The following is a 17383-nucleotide window of genomic DNA, read 5'->3' as shown; positions in this document are numbered from 1 at the left end:
GTAACCCCTGAGCATCAAACGGGTGTGGCCCAAAAACCAAAATAAAATAAAATAAAATAAAATTAATCTACAGTCATTTTACAAAAACAAAAATCATTCAGTGGACCAAACAAGCAGAAAATAATCCCTGCTTTCCATTTGGGTATATCACCCAAGGCTACCATTCCTATTTCCATCATTCCAGCACTCTCTGGTGGTGCAGCATATTACTCTCTCTGTCTTTATCTCTCTTTCTCTCTCTTTTAAACTGACTTTGCAAAAGGCACATGAAAAAAATGCTCCATATCACTAATCATCAGGGAGATGCAAATCAAAACAATGAAAAACAAAAAAAAATTAACTAATTTTGAAGAAAGCCACCAGTTATTTCTTAAATCCCACTAGATAATGTGCATCTGGTCTTTCTTCTCTTAGGGCTCTAAATGCTATTTCAGTAACTGCTTATGCCAATTAGAAGGTTGCCTTTAAGCATCCTTAAACATGGCCCACTAGTTGCTGAAACATGGGTCGATACAGAGAGCAATGGGAACAGATATGCTCTGGAATGACAGAAAAGTGACTTGGAAGAGGACCCTTCTCCAAAGCTCAGCTTTAAATCTGCAACACTGAGGTTAAGCAAACCATCCCACAGTCATGAGCCCAGGCTGTCAGCCCTCCTCTTGACAATGCCGGCTCTATCTTTCTCTTATCCAGGGTGAGGATTTGAATGTGCCATCTATATCTGTGCTGGTTTGGGCTGGCTGGAAGTGATCACTGATGATTATCAGGGAAGATCCAATGAAGACAATCAGAGAGATCAAGGGGATTCTTGGCTTTGGAATTAACTCGTATCACTTCTGTCTCAGAGTTGACGAGGGATCTAGATACACACAGATTTAATATCTTTCTCCAGATATACAGAGACTGAGAGACAGTGCAGAGTGTAGGGTACGTGCCTCGCGTGCATCAGTGCTGGGTTCGATCTTCTTTACTTAATATGGTTCCCCCAAGGCCACCAGGACTGATCTCTAACTGTAGAGCCAGGTGTAAGCCCTGAACACTGCCAGGTGTGGCCCAAAACAAACCAAAACAACAACAATAATAACAAACCAAACACAAAATAAACAAACAGAAACAAAAAAGAAGAAAATGGGGCCGGAGGGATGGCAGAGTAGGGAGTTTGCCTGGCACGCGCTAACCTAGGATTGGTCTTGGTTCGATCCCCAGTGTCCCATATGGTCCCCCAAGCCAGGAGCGATTTCTGAGCACATTGCCAGGAGTAACCCCTGAGCGTCACGAGGTGTGGCCCAAAAACTAAAAAAAAATTTTTTTTAATTATAAAAAAAGAAAAGGAAGGAAGAAAGGAGGAAGGTAGGAATACAGTCCTATCAATTAGTTCTAATAACCCTGAAGCCTGTCTGAATGGTCTCAGTTTGTCTGGCAGATCAGTCGCTTTTAGGGTCTCAATCCAGAGCTGCTCTTGGGGCTGTTTGGAGGTTAATGAGACCCAATTTGCTCTTTCAGAGCTTGGTTTTTCCTTTAAAGAAGTCTAATTGAGGGGCCGGTGAGGTGGCGCTAGAGGTAAGGTGTCTGCCTTGCAAGAGCTAGCCAAGGAAGGACCGAGGTTCGATCCCCCGTGTCCCATATGGTCCCCCCCAGCCAGGGGCAATTTCTGAGCGCTTAACCAGGAGTAACCCCTGAGCATCAAACGGATGTGGTCCCCCACCCCCCCAAAAAAAGAAGTCTAATTGAGTCTGAATTCTCAGTATTTTTTCATATGACATGCTGGGTATCAAATTGGGATTCATGCATGGCAATTGCCTTACTTGCTGTACTATCCCACCTTTGTATATTTTTCATCTGTTTAGGATAAGCTGTTTAAATATCATAGTCCTTTATCATAAACATGTATTTTTGTACTTGAAATCATAGATTAAAAAAGTATTCATAAGAATGTGGAAACCTGACATCCTCTGGCATATAAACAAGCCCATTTCATGACTAATCTTGAAAACAATACCAAGCCAATCAAACTCCCAGGTACACTGGGGTCTTTAGGTTAACAACTACTCAGGATGAGAGTAGGACAAGTCTCCACCCTGCTGAAAAGTGCAGTGCTCTATCCAGTTAGTGTCCTCCACCATATAAATAGCCCACTTCACAGCTTCACAGCTTCATGACATGCTACGTTGCTAAGTTGTTCCAGTTCCATAGCTCTTGAACTATGAGGCCACACATGTGGCTGTGCAACACCTCCAAATTCAGTGCTGACAGCCCAGCAGGAACATGGAAAATTAGATGGGAAAGTTGTAGAGAAGCTCACTAAGCTCAGTGAGTGAAAACAATTACACAGAAGGTTCAATTAGCTCTGAACAGCTTAGTAAATCTTCAAACAATCATTTTAGTAGACATTAGGAGATATAACAATTTTCACAAATTTTGTTCTACTAAACTATTTTTATTATAATTCTACTTGCCATTTTGTTGAATAAGCAATATAAAGAAAAGTCTTTTGTGCTTGTTAAGGGAAAAGGCTTGGAGGAAGATGGAAAATGGGACATGGTAGAAGGAAAATCACACTTGTGATGTGATTAGTGTTGGAAAATTCAATATATGAAGCAACTATATTATGAACAACATTATAAATCATGGTGTTTAAAGCTTCAAACTTTTTCTTTTTCTTTTTTTTTTTTTTGGCTTTTGGGCCAAACCTAGTGACGCTCAGGAGTTACTCTTGGCTATGCACCCAGAAATCGCTCCTGGTTTGGAGGACCATAGGGACTGGGGGATCGAACTACAGTCCATCCTGGGTCAGCCGGTTGCAAGGCAAATGCCTGACCGCTGCGCCATCTCTCTGGCCCCAAGTTTCAAACATTTTAAAAAATAATATGAAGAGAACTGAATGAGGATGACATTTTTTTTTGGGGGGGGGCACACCCGGTGGTGCTCAGGGGTTACTCCTGGCTGTCTGCTCAGAAATAGCTCCTGGAAGGCATGGGGACCATATGGGACACCGGAATTCGAACCAACCACCTTAGGTCCTGGATCAGCTGCTTGCAAGGCAAACGCCGCTGTGCTATCTCTCCGGGCCCATAAAATGTCTCTCTCTCTCTTTTTTTTTTTTTTTGGTTTTGGGCCATACCTGGTGGTGATCAGGGGTTACTCCTGGTTATCTGCTCAGAAATAGCTGCTGGCAGGCACGGGGGACCATACGGGACACCGGGATTTGAACCAACCACCTTAGGTCCTGGATCAGCTGCTTGCAAGGCAAACGCAGCTGTGCTATCTCTGGCCCCTGAGGATGACATTTTTGACTACTTAAGTAATTATGGTTCCTTGAACATAGAACTCTAAAAAAACAAGAAGTAAATTGTAGAGATAATTTGTGTTTATTAAACTGATATGTCCCACAAATGTCTAAAGAATGAAATGAATGCAGGAGAGGAAGTTCAAAGGACTACTGTGCAAGCTTTGCACGTGGAAGTCCAAGTTTGATCTCTTCCACCACATGGTTCTCAAGCATTTCTAGAAGTGACACCTGAGTATAGAGCTTGAAGTTGCCTCAGAGCACTACTGGATGTGACCACAAAACCAAAAGAAAAAATAAATAAAATGATTTTATGTAAACAGCAGTGTTTGACAAGCACATTTCCCATGTACACTGAAAACCATATGGCTAATGTAAGAATAATATAAGAACAAAAGTCCTATGATTCTGGAGAGAGAGAGAGCATAGCAGGTAGGGCACTTGCCTTGCATATCACTGACCAAGGCTCCATCCCTGACACCCCTGAGCAAAATCAGAGTGATCCATGGATTCAAAGTCAGAGACATAAACCCTAAGCACAGCTGGGTATGGTTCCAAAACAAAAGGAAAAATAAAAGATTCCTGAGCAAAGACCAGAAATAAATCCAGAACATTGCCAGGCGTTGCCCCCAAATCAAAATAAAATGGGAATAAAAGCCCTAAGATTATGAACATATGATACTTAAATATATAGTAAAAGTTACATGTTCTCAAATAATAATCAGCAAATCCTGGGATCTTGGATGTCTCTTCAGACATGGCAGAAACTGAAAAGGCTTTTCAAGGACAGACAGGCATCATGTATTTTTTTTTTCAGCAACATCCTAACTTTCTACCTGTACAGACAAAATTTGTAAACATAGATAAAAAATACTATCTGGATTTTTACTTAACAGTGTTGAAATGTCTGTGCTTCCATAGGCACTTCTATTTTCTTAATGTAGAATCATGGAATGCATGGTATTATCACAGTTTTCATGTAGACTTAAGAAATCATTGAATTGTCTAGACTTAAATTCTAAATTAAAGAGACAGAAAAGCCAGAAGATGGCTAAGTGGCTAACATGCCTGGTTTTTAAGTGTGAGGTCATGAGTTCAGTGCCTGGTGCTGCTTTCATATGCAAACTCGGCCCTAGCAGCTCTGTCCTCTGTTATCCCTGATGCCTCCAGAAACTTCCAGCAATACTGTAGCCAGCTGTGTGTGAACACCAAGACTAATAAGATTCATGAGCACCCACACAGTAGATCAACACCCTTGCTCAGCAAACATAGGTACAAGCACCACAACTAAAGAATGTGGCCCCCTCGAAAGCCCCACAATCAGATGTTCCTGCACTACAGTCAAGTGAGTGTGCAATTTGTGGCTGTTAAGACAACATCAACAAAGGAAGAAGTGAAAATTAAAGGAACTGGAGGAGAAATATACACCAATTAAAAGCTATAGAAATATGGGCCCGGAGAGATAGCACAGCGGCGTTTGCCTTGCAAGCAGCCAATCCAGGACCAAAGGTGGTTGGTTTGAATCCTGGTGTCCCATATGGTCCCCCGTGCCTGCCAGGAGCTATTTCTGAGCAGACAGCCAGGAGTAACCCCTGAGCACCGCTGGGTGTGGCCCAAAAAAAAAAAAAAATAAAAAGCTATAGAGATAGTTCAAAAGTTAGGGCACTTGCCTTACATGTAACCAACTCTGATTCAAGTTCCTGGCACTGGATATGCACCCTCCCCCCTCTCACCCCCCCCCCCCCCCCGCCAAGAATACCACTGTGAGTGACCCCTAAGCAGAGAGCCAAGTGTAAGCCCAAGCATCATAAAGTGTGACACTCCCATACTACCACCAAAAAAAGGAATGTAGTCCAATTACAGGGACAAGAGGATTGCCTAACCAGTAAGCATGTACAGACTATCTTTTTCTTGAAGGGTGGAGGAAGACGGCACTTCCAAGCAGTGCTCAGGAGGTTCAGTTGTCCTGTAGGTGATTTGAGGCCACTCATACTATTGGCTCAGTGCAAGGGTCGAAAGATGAGGTGCTGCTCAGGCCCTACAGTGCTGGGACCACTTGGGCTACCTCAATGGTGCTGTGGCCTTCCAGGACCATACCCAATGTGTTCAAGAACCTCCAGGGCTGCACTTGGCAATGTTGAGGCAGCCATGAGGTAGAAGAAATAAAATCCATGTCAGGCACATACTAGATATGCACCTTAACCTCTCTATCTCCTAGCCCCCATGCTACATTTGAAACCATATCAATATTACCATTAGTGATATTCTTCTCTGATAATTCAAATTAAATTATTTTAGTCTATATTATAGTTACCTTAAGAAATGTTTGTAAAATAAGAGGTTTGATACATTTGTTCTAAGATTTTTTTATAAAATGGTAAAGCTAAAATGTTAAGCAGAAATATTCTCCAGCATCCCTACTACAATGATTTTCTATGCTACAGATGTGCGTCTCCCACCATGGAAAACTCTCACCTAGAATACAGTTTGGGGAAGAGACTTATGTGATATATCACATAGGAACAAACCTCCTGTTACTTCAACTTAGCCAAAGAGTAAGCATTACATGATTGTTTATAATAGCTTTGGAATTGAAGACACTGAATTTGGTTGGGGGGGGGGGGTGGGTCACACCTGGCAGCGCTCAGGGTTACCCCTGGCTCTGCACTCAGAAATCGCTCCTAGCAGGCACAGGGGAACATATGGGATGTCAGGATTTGAACTAGCATTCATCCTAAATTGGCTGCGTGCAGGGCAAATGCACTACCACCGTGCTATCTCTCTGGCCCAGACATTGACCATTTTATAAATTCGTGCAAAATATGCCATTGCCTACAGGTCAAGGCTTATAGAAAAGAGGAAATTAATAAGCACTATTAAAACTTCGTATTTTAAAAAGTATCCACACTATTTCTTTAAAAGTTGGTCAATAAATCCAGTCTCTAATGGCCACAACTTGGAAAAGTCAGAGACGCTGTTGTCCACTTGGCTCCACGATCCAGGCTGAAATGGAGCAACCTAACACATACCCTTCCATTTACCCTCCAAATCTGTTGCCTCCTAGCCTAGAAACAAACTCAGCTGTCATTGACAATAATTCCATTAATCTTTCAATGAAGCATTTACAGCAATAAACTGCCAAAAACAGAACTGCCTTTGCTACAAGGTAAGTATACCTTGGAAGGCTTGCATTTCATGCTAATATTTCTAAGTAACAACATGTTAGCTGAGAATGCAAATAAGCAAAATAATTTCATGAATTGTGAAATCTCCAGTACAGATTGTTGCAACACTTGTTTTTTTTTTTTTTTAACTCCTCTGATAATACTTGCCCTAAAGATTTTAGTGACAGAGTATTTTTCACTTTGAAAGAGTAGTTCTCAAATAGTTCTTCCTTCTATGGAGTTTCTAAGTAATATTAATTTTTTTTTAAATTTGCACATTAAGTACAAGAACAAAGCCTACCTGCTAGGGAACCTTGCATAATCTCTGATCTAAAAGATCACTCTAGATGCTTGGGGGACTCTGAGAATGACACATTCAGGTGACTACCGGCATCTGGGACAGCCCCTCAGTTCCTGATACAAATAAAGTGCTCTCTACTCCCATTCAGTCTTTCCAGAGAGAATCAGTAAAATCCACATTTGGTACTTCTTTAGCACCCATCTCTTTAGTATGCCACCCTAGTTCTAAAAAGCTGTAGGACTACAGAGAGTCACCAGCTCTGTCGAAAGCAAGATCTGAAAGGAGAACAGGCAGCTGAACTCATGCTAGAAATAGCTGCCTCTCTCATGCAAGTTTATGGTCCCTAGGCAGCACAATGATTTCAAACTACTCACATCCAACACTCCATGTTAGGTATAATCAACCCAGAGGCGCAAAAGGTCCAATAAACCAGAAAACCCTTGGATAGTCAGATCTTTGAGATCATTAAAGAGTCACAAAGTCTAGAAATGTCGAAGTGCCCAAAAGATAGTTCAATAAGCTGAGCTCATGTTTTGCTTGTAAAAGGCCTGGCTTTAACTGCCAGCATTACCCTTAGCTCTATTGAGAACAACACCTCAGCATAAACTTGGGATCAATCTCTAGCCCTACCAGGCATGCTCCATGCAGCCTCCAACAACACCCAAAATAAGTCAATAAATGTAGCATGGGACCAAAGAGATAGTACAGTAAAAGGACACTTGCCTCATGTGTGGCCAGCTGGGGTTAGGTGACCAGTATCACATATAGTCACCTAAAGACCACCAAGATCCTTGAGCACAGAGCCAAAGTTGAAAACTTTCATTACAGATAGTTGTAGCCCAAGCACCCCCATCCCCTCAAAACTGTAGCACCATAGAACCATATGGGGTTCCCAGGATCAAAGCAAAGACAGCTATGTACAAGACAAGTGCTTTACCTGCTGCTCTAATCCCTTTGGAAGTTTTTTCCTCTTCAATAGAAGTAGTAAAAAGCTGGTCATGGTCAACACCTCTGTTGTCCATTACACATGTGTAAAACATATATCCCTTTTTTGGGGTGATGTTTTGTTCTGTATTTTGTATAATCAGTGGGGCTCATTCGCTACTCCTGGCTCTGTGCTCAGTAAGGACTCCCAGTAGTGCTCAGGAGGATCAGGAAGTTGTAAGGAAATAAACCTGGACATCCTGTATGCAAAACCTACACACATAGCATTGAGGTCCCTCTGGCAGTGTCCCTAAGCTTCCCTTTCTGAGGTAATAGGAGACTCTAGTAAAGCTCACTAGGACTCAGCAACCAGGGCCTTGCCAGGGACTCAGTTCCAAGGCACAATACTTAGAAAGCTGACTATTGAGAGGAAGTAAAGCAGATCCCCCGGGCCACTGAACCACACAGACGCTGTAGCAACAGTCAAAACAGCAACAGAAACTCCACACTGCCTTTTTTTCCTTTTGTTTGTTTGTGTTTTTTTGCAATCAGAAACTCCCTTACCCAAAAGCAGAATAAAGCCAAACAGAACCTCCCCATTCCCAACAGCCTCTTCTCCCTGTGGCTCCAGCTCTTAAACTGAGGTTCCAAACTCAGGCAGGTCCCCAAAATGTTGGATGTCAAGAGATGGTTCATATCTCCCAGCATGTTCATGAATCAAAGCAGCACTGTCTGGTCCCAGCTTCAACCCTACTGCTCTCTGGTCATTCTAGAATGAATCTCCATACCAGGCCCCATGGCCTGCAGGGAGTAAGCTTACCTGTCAGCATCTCCAAGGCCCAGGGAGGTATTTCTCTGCAGTGTCTCCCGCACCACAGCCATGCCATCTGGGAGCCGGTTCAGGCGGCGCGTGTAGAGGCCAAGTCCACCATCTGTCATGTACCTTTAAAAGGAAAAGATGATTAGGGTTAGGACTGTGTACTGTCTCGTTCGGAGATCCACACAGCCTTCCTGAGCTGAGCAGGTAGGAAGCAAGGCTTTCCCCAAACTGACACAGAATACAGCTTGAGGAGGACTCAGACGCCTACTGAATATGCAGGACCGCCAGCTTGCTAGCAAAAACAACGTAGCTCAATTAGCTCAAACTCACAGGAATCTCTGAAGCAGAAGGGAACTAGTGAATAAAATTCACCGACAGATGTATTCATGACATTCTTTGAATGTCAGCAATTAACAAAGCAGGTGTTTTACCTATGTCCCCTGAATGGAACTAACATGTCATTAGTGAATCACAGGGAAAAGTATTCCAGAACTGTGCAGGGTGAAAAAAGGACGAAGCTTATTTAATGATTTATTCTAGTGGGGGCATAGCTGGCTGTGCTCTCAGGCCTTATTCCTAGCTCTGATCATCAGGATTCATTCCAGAAAATGCTTGAGGAGTCAGGGATCAAACTTAGGTCAGCTGCATGCAAGGAGGCAACTGCCTTTTCCAGTGTACTATCTGACCCCAGTATACAAAACTCTAAGGGAGACTGAAAGAAAAGTCAATAGACATCATTCCATTCCAAACAAGTTTCTTTCCTGGATTTTGGGTTGCATATCTAAAATACAGGCGTATCACTGCCCTTTGGCCTCAGGACAGATGTAAGTATTAGTGAGAAAGAATAGGAAAGCTGCTTGCCTTTTAAGTAAGACTATACAGGCAAAAGTCTTGAAGGTGGACTGTATGTTGAAACTCTTATGGGGAATTCCACTGTTTTTTTCTTTTGGGGTTATGCCTGGCTGTGCTTAGGTTTCACTCCTATCTTTGCAATCAGGGATCATTCTTGGTGGGCTTGGGGAAATATATGTGGTCCCAGAAATTGAACCTGTTCAACTTCATATAAAGAGGCACTCAACTGGTTGTACTATCTCTTTTAGTACTGATGTCTTGTGCTTGGGGCCACACCCAAGCAATGCTCAGGGTCACTCCTGGTAGGGCTTGGGGACCATATGGGACCATGAGGTACCAGGGTTGGCTACATATAAGAAAAGCACCTTAACCCCTTTACTATCTCTCTGGTCCTGAGGTTGATGTCTGAAGAGGCTGCACTCAGAAATTACTCTTTTTTTGGAGGGGGGGCACACCCGTTTGATGCTCAGGGGTTACTCCTTGCTAAGCACTCAGAAATTGCCCCTGGCTTGGGAGGACCATATGGGATGCCAGGGGATCACACTGGGTCCTTCCTTGGCTAGTACTTACAAGGCAGACACCTTACCTCTAGCGCTACCTCGCTGGCCCGCAGAAATTACTCTTGCAGGTTTGGAGGACCATATTGGGATGCCAGAGATCGAACTCACTTTAGTTGCATGCAAGGCAAATAACCTACTTGTGCTAACACTCCAGTTTCCTAGTACTTATTATTATAGGTGGGGGTACACCCAACAATGCTCAGATTTAAATACTGGTTCTGAACTCAGGAATAGCTCCTGTCTATACTCAGGAAACCAAATGTGGTGCTGGGAATCAAACCGGTGTCAGCTACATGCAAGGCAAGTACCTAACCACTGCAATCTTTCTACCATAAGAAATTTTTTTTGTGTGTGTGGTTTTTGGGTCACACCCGGCAGTGCTCAGGGGTTATTTCTGGCTCCAGGCTCAGAAATTGCTCCTGGCAGGCACAGGGGACCATATGGGGCGCCGGGATTGGAACCGATGACCTCCTGCATGGAAGGCAAATGCCTTACCTCCATGCTATCTCTCCGGCCCCGAAATTATTTGTTTTGTTTTGTTTTTTTATTTGGGTCACTCCTGGCTGCGCTCAAGGGTTATTCTTGGCTCTGCACTCAGAAATGACCCCTGGCAGGCTTGGGGGACCATGTGGGAAGCCAAGAATCAAATCAGGGTCCATCTGGGGTTGGCCTCATGCAAGGCAAATGCCCTAACACTGTGTTATCGCTCTGCCCCCCATTAAGTACTTATTAAATATAGTTTTGTTCTTTTGTTTTGTTTTGGGGCTATATACAGTGTGCTCAGGCTCTGTGCTCAGAGCTGGTGAGATTTACAGAGACCATATGGGGTTTCAGGGTTCAAATTTGAGTCTACCACATGCAAGACAAGGGCTCTGCCTGCCATCCTATGCTCTAGCCCCTAAGTAAAGCTTTTGTTGAGTAAATAAGGCCACAGACATAGCTATAGGGTGGGGTTAACAAAAACTCTTGGGAAGGACACCAACTCCAGACTTTCTCTTAGGTGCCAAAACACTTGACATCTGAAACATATGGCAATACAAATTCAACTGTTTATCAGTCTAACCAACCATCTGTCTGTTCATCCATCTACCCAACAGCCATAGTTAGCCCATGACCCAGATTTCAGGGTAGGGGGAGGAATACACACATACCCTACAAGTAGAGTAAGGTGGAAAAATAATTACCTCCTACTTCCAGGTGTGATTGTTTGGCTGGAGGCAAGACTCCATTAAAAAAGGACTCTCCTGTCCTTTCAAAGATAATTCAGTGGAAGCTCTTCAAAACACATTCTATTGCACCATTAAGCAAGGCAGTTCATTTTGACTTTAGCAAAGTTCACCCAGCCACATGATAAACACATTTCTCAACTGCAGGGAATCTTATCAAAGACAAACTCGTTCTCGAATTCATCTCCAGGCTGTACTTTTATTGCTGGTAGGGCAATGACAAGCACCCAGGCATGGAGGGAGATGGGCCAGGGCCACGCCTCGGCTCATCAGAAAGCTGGAGGGCAAAGTTAGACAAGTATTCCAGAGAATGATAGGCTGACAGGTGCTGTTACCCTGTGGCTTGGTCAAAAACAAAACAAAATAAAACCAAAAACAATTTAAAAAACATAAAAAAAAAGTAAAAGAAACAAAAACAACAGGGAAGGATGGAAGGACTCAAATAGACAGGACAGAGTGTGCAAAGTGGGCTTGCCAAGTGTGGTTGGGAATTCTGAATTCTTTAGATAGAGGAGACAGAAGACAAGAATAAATCAGGCTCACTTACCCTCTCCAATGTCCCAAGGACTAAAAGTCCAGTTTCAGGGCCACTCATCTGAACCTAAAATCTTATTGCCAATCTATTTCATTTAGTGTGCCCCAGTGCACATGCATGTATCCAAGACAGACCCAGCAAAGGAAAGAGTAAACACAGGGAATTCATTTTTCCCAGAGGCATGTAAAAACATATTCCATCAATTAACTTGTTTTGTTTTGAGGTCACAGCAGGTGGTTCTCAGAGGTTATTGAGCTCTTTGAGTCATCTCCTGACCTGAAAAATATGTATGGTAGTCGACGCAAATTTCTTTAGCATTGGTCACTACATCACATTAATAGAGAATTCTTGGGCTAGGGAGAAAACTCAGTAGCACATGCTTTAGGCATGTGGAAGATCTGGGTTCAATCCCTGACACTCCCTGATCCTCTAAGCAGTACCAGAAGCCATCCCATTGCAAGACACCTAAAACAGCCCCTGAGCACTGTTGGATGTGATCCAAACCAGTGCCTGTCCCCTAAACATAGGAGGGGAGGTCATAATCAAATTCATCCCTTGAGCAAGCATCATGTATAAATGAGTCCATAGCTGATGTGCTCCACTAAAACACTGACCTTGCTGAGCAAGATGGAAAAGGCTTATTTTCCTGAAGGCTCGCCAGAGAGCCACAGTATCTGTTGGAGCTTGAAGACACATAATATGGGGATGAAATAACTGACCGAAGCTCTAAGGGCAGGAATCACTGACAAAGACTCTGGCTCCCATGACTGCACCTACCCTTTTCTTGGAAAAACTCACTGTCGGCATTGAGGAAGGAGCTGAGGGTGTGTAGTGACACCCTCCTGCTGGTGTAGTGGGGCCCCAACAGAGCTACCATTCAGATAATTTCCACTGCATCATCCTGAGTGTTGTGTGCTAGACAGGAGACAGTGTCTGAAGGGGGAAAGGAGGGTGGGATTGGGGGCTGTGGCTCTGGCTGAGACATAAGGGCTTTGGGAACTGCTTTTCTGCTTCTCCAGGCTGGGACCCTTGGAGTGGCTGAGGGCATAGATGTAGATGTAGAGCAATTGGTGAGATGCCTAGGCACTCCTGTGCCCTTTCTGTGCCTTTTAGGACTGAGAACTAGTCTGTACATCACAGCCACATGCAGAGCTCTGGGTTCAGTGCTTCTCATTCAATGATAACCTTTCTCTTTTTCACCCTCCAAAGAATCTTAACTGGATTTTGTTTGTTTAAAGGTGGCACCCTGTAGTGTTTAGGGCTTTCTCTTGGCTTCGGGTTTAGGGATCACTTCTACCAGTGCTCAGAGACCATATATGGCACTGGGGATTGAATCCAGGTCAGCCACACATAGGGCAAGAAAGTCTTAACCCCTGTACTATCACTCTAGCCTGACAAGTGGATTTTTATCTCTGTTTTCCAGGTAAGAAAAAACTAAATCTGGGATAAAGGCTGGAGCGATAACACTGAGGGTAAGGCATTTGCCTTGGAGTAGGCTGGCCTGGGTTCAATCCCCAGCATCCCATATGGTCCTCAAAGCTAGCCAGAGTGATTTCTGAGCACAGAGCCAGGAGTAACCCCTGAGGACCAGGGGATCAGGTGTGACCCCAAAATAAAAAATAAGTAAATAAATAAAATAATAAATTTGGGGTGAGATCACAGTGGAGGTGGTTCAAATCTCAGTTTTGGTACATTACGGTATTAATCGTTTTGAATTTTTTCATCTGTAAGATGGGTGAAATCTCAGATAAACCTCCTAGGTGAAACCTAGGAGAAAGGAGATGGAGTTATAGGCCAACTTCAATGAGACGTTGAGAACAGAACTCATCTCCAGACACCAGCTGGGAGGAACACATAAACATCTATAGTTGGGGTGTAGCTCATTTTTGAGCCAATGAGAAGATAAGAGTTCAAATCCTGGAGCTGCCCATACCCACTGAGCAATGCTATATAGGCTCCGCAGTGAGGAAAGGCCTGGAAGATGACTCAATGATTTAAAAAGCACCCAGAGAAAGCTTGAAATCTTCTATCAGTGCCCTGTGTCATGTAGGTACCAAGGTAATCAATCCTGGAATTCCCAGGTCTGAAATTCCTAGTTCATGGCAAGAGGAAATAAATTACTAGTTGCAAGTGCTCTTCAGGATCCACTGTCTTTATCAAGCAATGACTGCACTGGCTTTTCTTCTTTCAGTTCCACAAATGGCACCAGACTCTATCAGGCTGGGGTTATGGACAAGTAAAGATAATATAATTCCTGCCCTGGAGAAACAAAATTCTGTTAATGACTCAGATGCTAGAGAAATGACCCTATTATTTTATGGAGAGGTAGTACAGATAACATCGTAGGAAAAAACACCACTACTTTTTTTGGAGGGATCACACCTGGTGGTGGTGCTCAGGGGTTAGTTACTCCTGACTCTGTGCTCAGAAATCACTCTTGGCAGGCTTGGGGACCATATGGGATGCCAAGGATCAAACCAGGATCCGTCAGGGGTTGGCAGCATACAAGGCAAATGCTTTACCACGGTTCTATCGCTCCAGCCCAAAAATAGCACTATTTTAATGGGAGTTTTCCATGCAAAGGTGCAGGATCCATCAAACAATACAGATCACATGTATAAAGCAGAGAGAAAGAAAGAAAAGAAAGGGAAAGAAAGAGAAGAAAAGCTCCCTGTTGCTTGGCTATTGGGAATGAAAGGCAGGAATTGGGCTGCCTGGGTACTGGGCCCCAGTCACAAGGGGCAGAGAAGGCAAGTGAGATTAACAAGCCAGGGAACAAAGTAACACTAAGCAGAGGAGTGCCAGGCTCTGGCTTCTGTGTCTGTCAAGGCTCTGTCTGAAATGAGCATTTCTTCTATATATCTGAATGTTACATGAGTCATCCCAAGCCTGTGCAAAGGATCAGAGTTGCAGGAGAGACCTCATCTGCCCTCCAGCCAACAGACCAGAGCAGCAGGCAGCACACCTATTACAAGGGACTCTCTCAACACATGAGGTACACCAGGGGAACTGACAGACGCTCTCTATGAAAAAACTCTGGAATCCAATAGGACCTGTTAGAACAAATATATTAGATGCTAAGCACAATGTTTTGTCAATATACCTCTCCTTTTTTTTTTATTTTTTTAAAAAAAGGCAATGAGGCAGCAAGGTGGAACCAGAGAAACTGGCTTTGGAAGGAGGGGTCTTCTCATAGTTAAGGTCTTGGGTCAACATGACCCACTTCAGTGACACAAACTGACTCACTCTCCCCAATGACAGAAGCAATTAATGGCTTCTGCTAAAAATTTGGGGAGGGCAGAGAAGATGGGAAGAGAAATAAAAGGGGTTAGCCTGATATCCTTCAGTGATTTCCAACAGAGCATTAAATTAGTAGAGCGGGGGTGGGGGTGGGGGATGTAGAAAACCCACCTCACATGTGGAAAATAAATAAATAAATAAAAGCAAGTAGAAACAAGGGAGAAAAAATAATCAAAACCCATGAGATTGCTTTTCTTCAAAGCCATGTCAACCTATCTATATGGTTTTAGTCACATGTTTGGTTGAAATGTGATCAAGAAAAACAGAATCAAAGAAACCTACATATATAATACTTTGTGCAAGTATCAATATACAAACATATATATATACATATATATGGTGAATTTTGCTGTACAAGATTAAAAAAATGAGGTGGATGAAGAAAAGTTCTCCCATTATGTCACATCATCCAACTTCCAAACAATGTAACTTTCACATTGAACCCTGATTCAGCAGCATGATGGCTCGGCCTGCATTTATTCTTTGAGTTTATTAGGATGTAAATTGAGTTTCTAGACAAACCTGTAAAAAAAATCCTTTTAGTTTAGGGCCTCTTCACTGCAGGTCATAGGAGGACAAACCCACAAGCTGGTCTCACAAAGCTGCTTAAATGCTTTTGAAGAAAGCCGACTTTTGTGAAAGCAAAGTAGCTGCTTTCTCTGACTTACGGGAAGCAGAGAATGAATTCGAAATGCAAAAATGAGAAGTGGGGGAAAATGAGCTTCATTATAAAATTGTCTAAATTACTAACATTTAAGCATATACTTAAAATTTGACGAAAGAAACGTCAGAGAGATTGCTGAGTGGAGGCAAATATGGCTTTTCTCATTATCAACACTCCTACTCCACCTCCTCTGCCATGCTGGACTCCTTGACGCCAGAGACTAGCAAAGAGACCCAGTTCAGGGTGGTGCTAAAGGCCTCCTCACTGCATATTCTGATATGCTTTATTTTAATTTGGCTTGTTTTAGTCACACCCAGCAGTGCTGGGGACCATGTAGCATGGGGGTGAAACACAGGGATCTTGTATGCACAGCCTTTGTACTCTCTCTCCATTATGTACCTTAAAATAAAAGGAAGCCAAATTTTATTATAAGAACAAGATGCTGTTGTTTTTTATTTTAGTTTAGTTTTGGTTTTTGGGTCACCCCCAGCAGCGCTCAGGGGTTACTCCTGGCTCTATTCTCAAAAATAGCTCCTGGCAGGCTCGGGGGACCATATGGGATGCCGGGATTTGAACCACCGACCTTCTGATTGCAAGGCAAACGCCTTACCTCCATGCTATCTCTCCGGTCCCGATGCTGCTGTTTTTTAAGCAATATCCCTAAAGGGCCCATAGTAAAATGAAGGCTGCCTATTTTTAGAGAGAGAGAGAGCACAGGTTTGAAAGCTCTACTCTGGGACTTTCCTTCAATCCCAGGACTAACCAAGATGGACAGAACAAATCATCACAAAACGAACTTTCATTGAGGAGGGAAGTTAATGAGACTTTAGTATATAATACCCAGCAGTGCTCAGAGTTTGCTCCTGGCTCTGTGCTCAACAATCACTCCCTGAGCATATGGTGTCAGGAATCAAACCTGGGTCAGTCATGGCAATGCCCTAACCACTGTAATATCTCTCCGACCCCTGAACCTCCATTTCTTTATAGTTTCTTTTCTTTTTTTTTTTTTTTTTTTGGTTTTTCAGGCCACATCCGTTTGATGCTCAGGGGTTACTCCTGGCTACATGCTCAGAAATTGCCCCTGGCTTGGGGGGACCATATGGGACTCCGGGGATCGAACCACGGTCCTTCCTTGGCTAGCTCTTGCAAGGCAGACACCTAACCTCTAGCGCCACCTCGCCGGCCCCTTCTTTATAGTTTCTGTGTCTTCCCTACAACTCTGCTGGAAGAAGCATGGGCATACGTGGTCCCTAGAGAGCTGAAGAGGTTTCCTACCTTCTGCAGGAGGCACTTTTGTGTGTGTGTGTGTGTGTGTGTGTGTGTGTGTGTGTGGTTTTTGGGTCACACCCGGCAGTGCTCAGGGGTTCCTCCTGGCTCCAGGCTCAGAAATTTCTCCTGGCAGGCAGGGGGGGGGGGGGGAACCATATGGAACCAATGATCTCCTGCATGAAAGTCAAAGCCTTATCTCTATGCTATCTCTCCAGCCCCAGGAGGCACTTTTCAATCTGCTCTCCAGTCCTCTGGAGTGGCTGCTTACCAGGATCAAGAAGAACTCAATTTCCATCCCTAGCAAAATCTTCCATTCCTTCCTTCAAGCCTGAACCTGAAGTAGTGTTTACCATTGCCCTCCTTTCCCTGAACCCTCCCAGTCCCCTAGTCACACCATTAGTCACCACAACTCAGCAACTCAGCACAGAACACACCCACAGCATATAGAAGTCATGGCAGAAAGTTCCCTCCTTGGCCCTGAG

At 43.7% G+C, this 17383-nt stretch overlaps 1 protein-coding gene across 1 annotated transcript in view; it reads right to left on the bottom strand.

The window, feature by feature from the left end:
• NAV2 (neuron navigator 2) overlaps nucleotides 1–17383 on the bottom strand; it is a 201904-nt gene that overhangs the window by 146895 nt on the left and 37626 nt on the right. The window contains exon 5 of the mRNA XM_049780979.1: nucleotides 8496–8618. Within this exon, the coding sequence (XP_049636936.1) occupies nucleotides 8496–8618 (123 nt within the window). The remainder of the gene's footprint in view (nucleotides 1–8495; nucleotides 8619–17383) is intronic.

The sequence above is a fragment of the Suncus etruscus genome, chromosome 9, assembly GCF_024139225.1.
Source record: "Suncus etruscus isolate mSunEtr1 chromosome 9, mSunEtr1.pri.cur, whole genome shotgun sequence".
NCBI lineage: Eukaryota > Metazoa > Chordata > Mammalia > Eulipotyphla > Soricidae > Suncus > Suncus etruscus.
The sequence above is the reverse complement of the archived record's forward strand: the minus strand, read 5'-3'. Positions and strand labels throughout refer to the sequence as shown.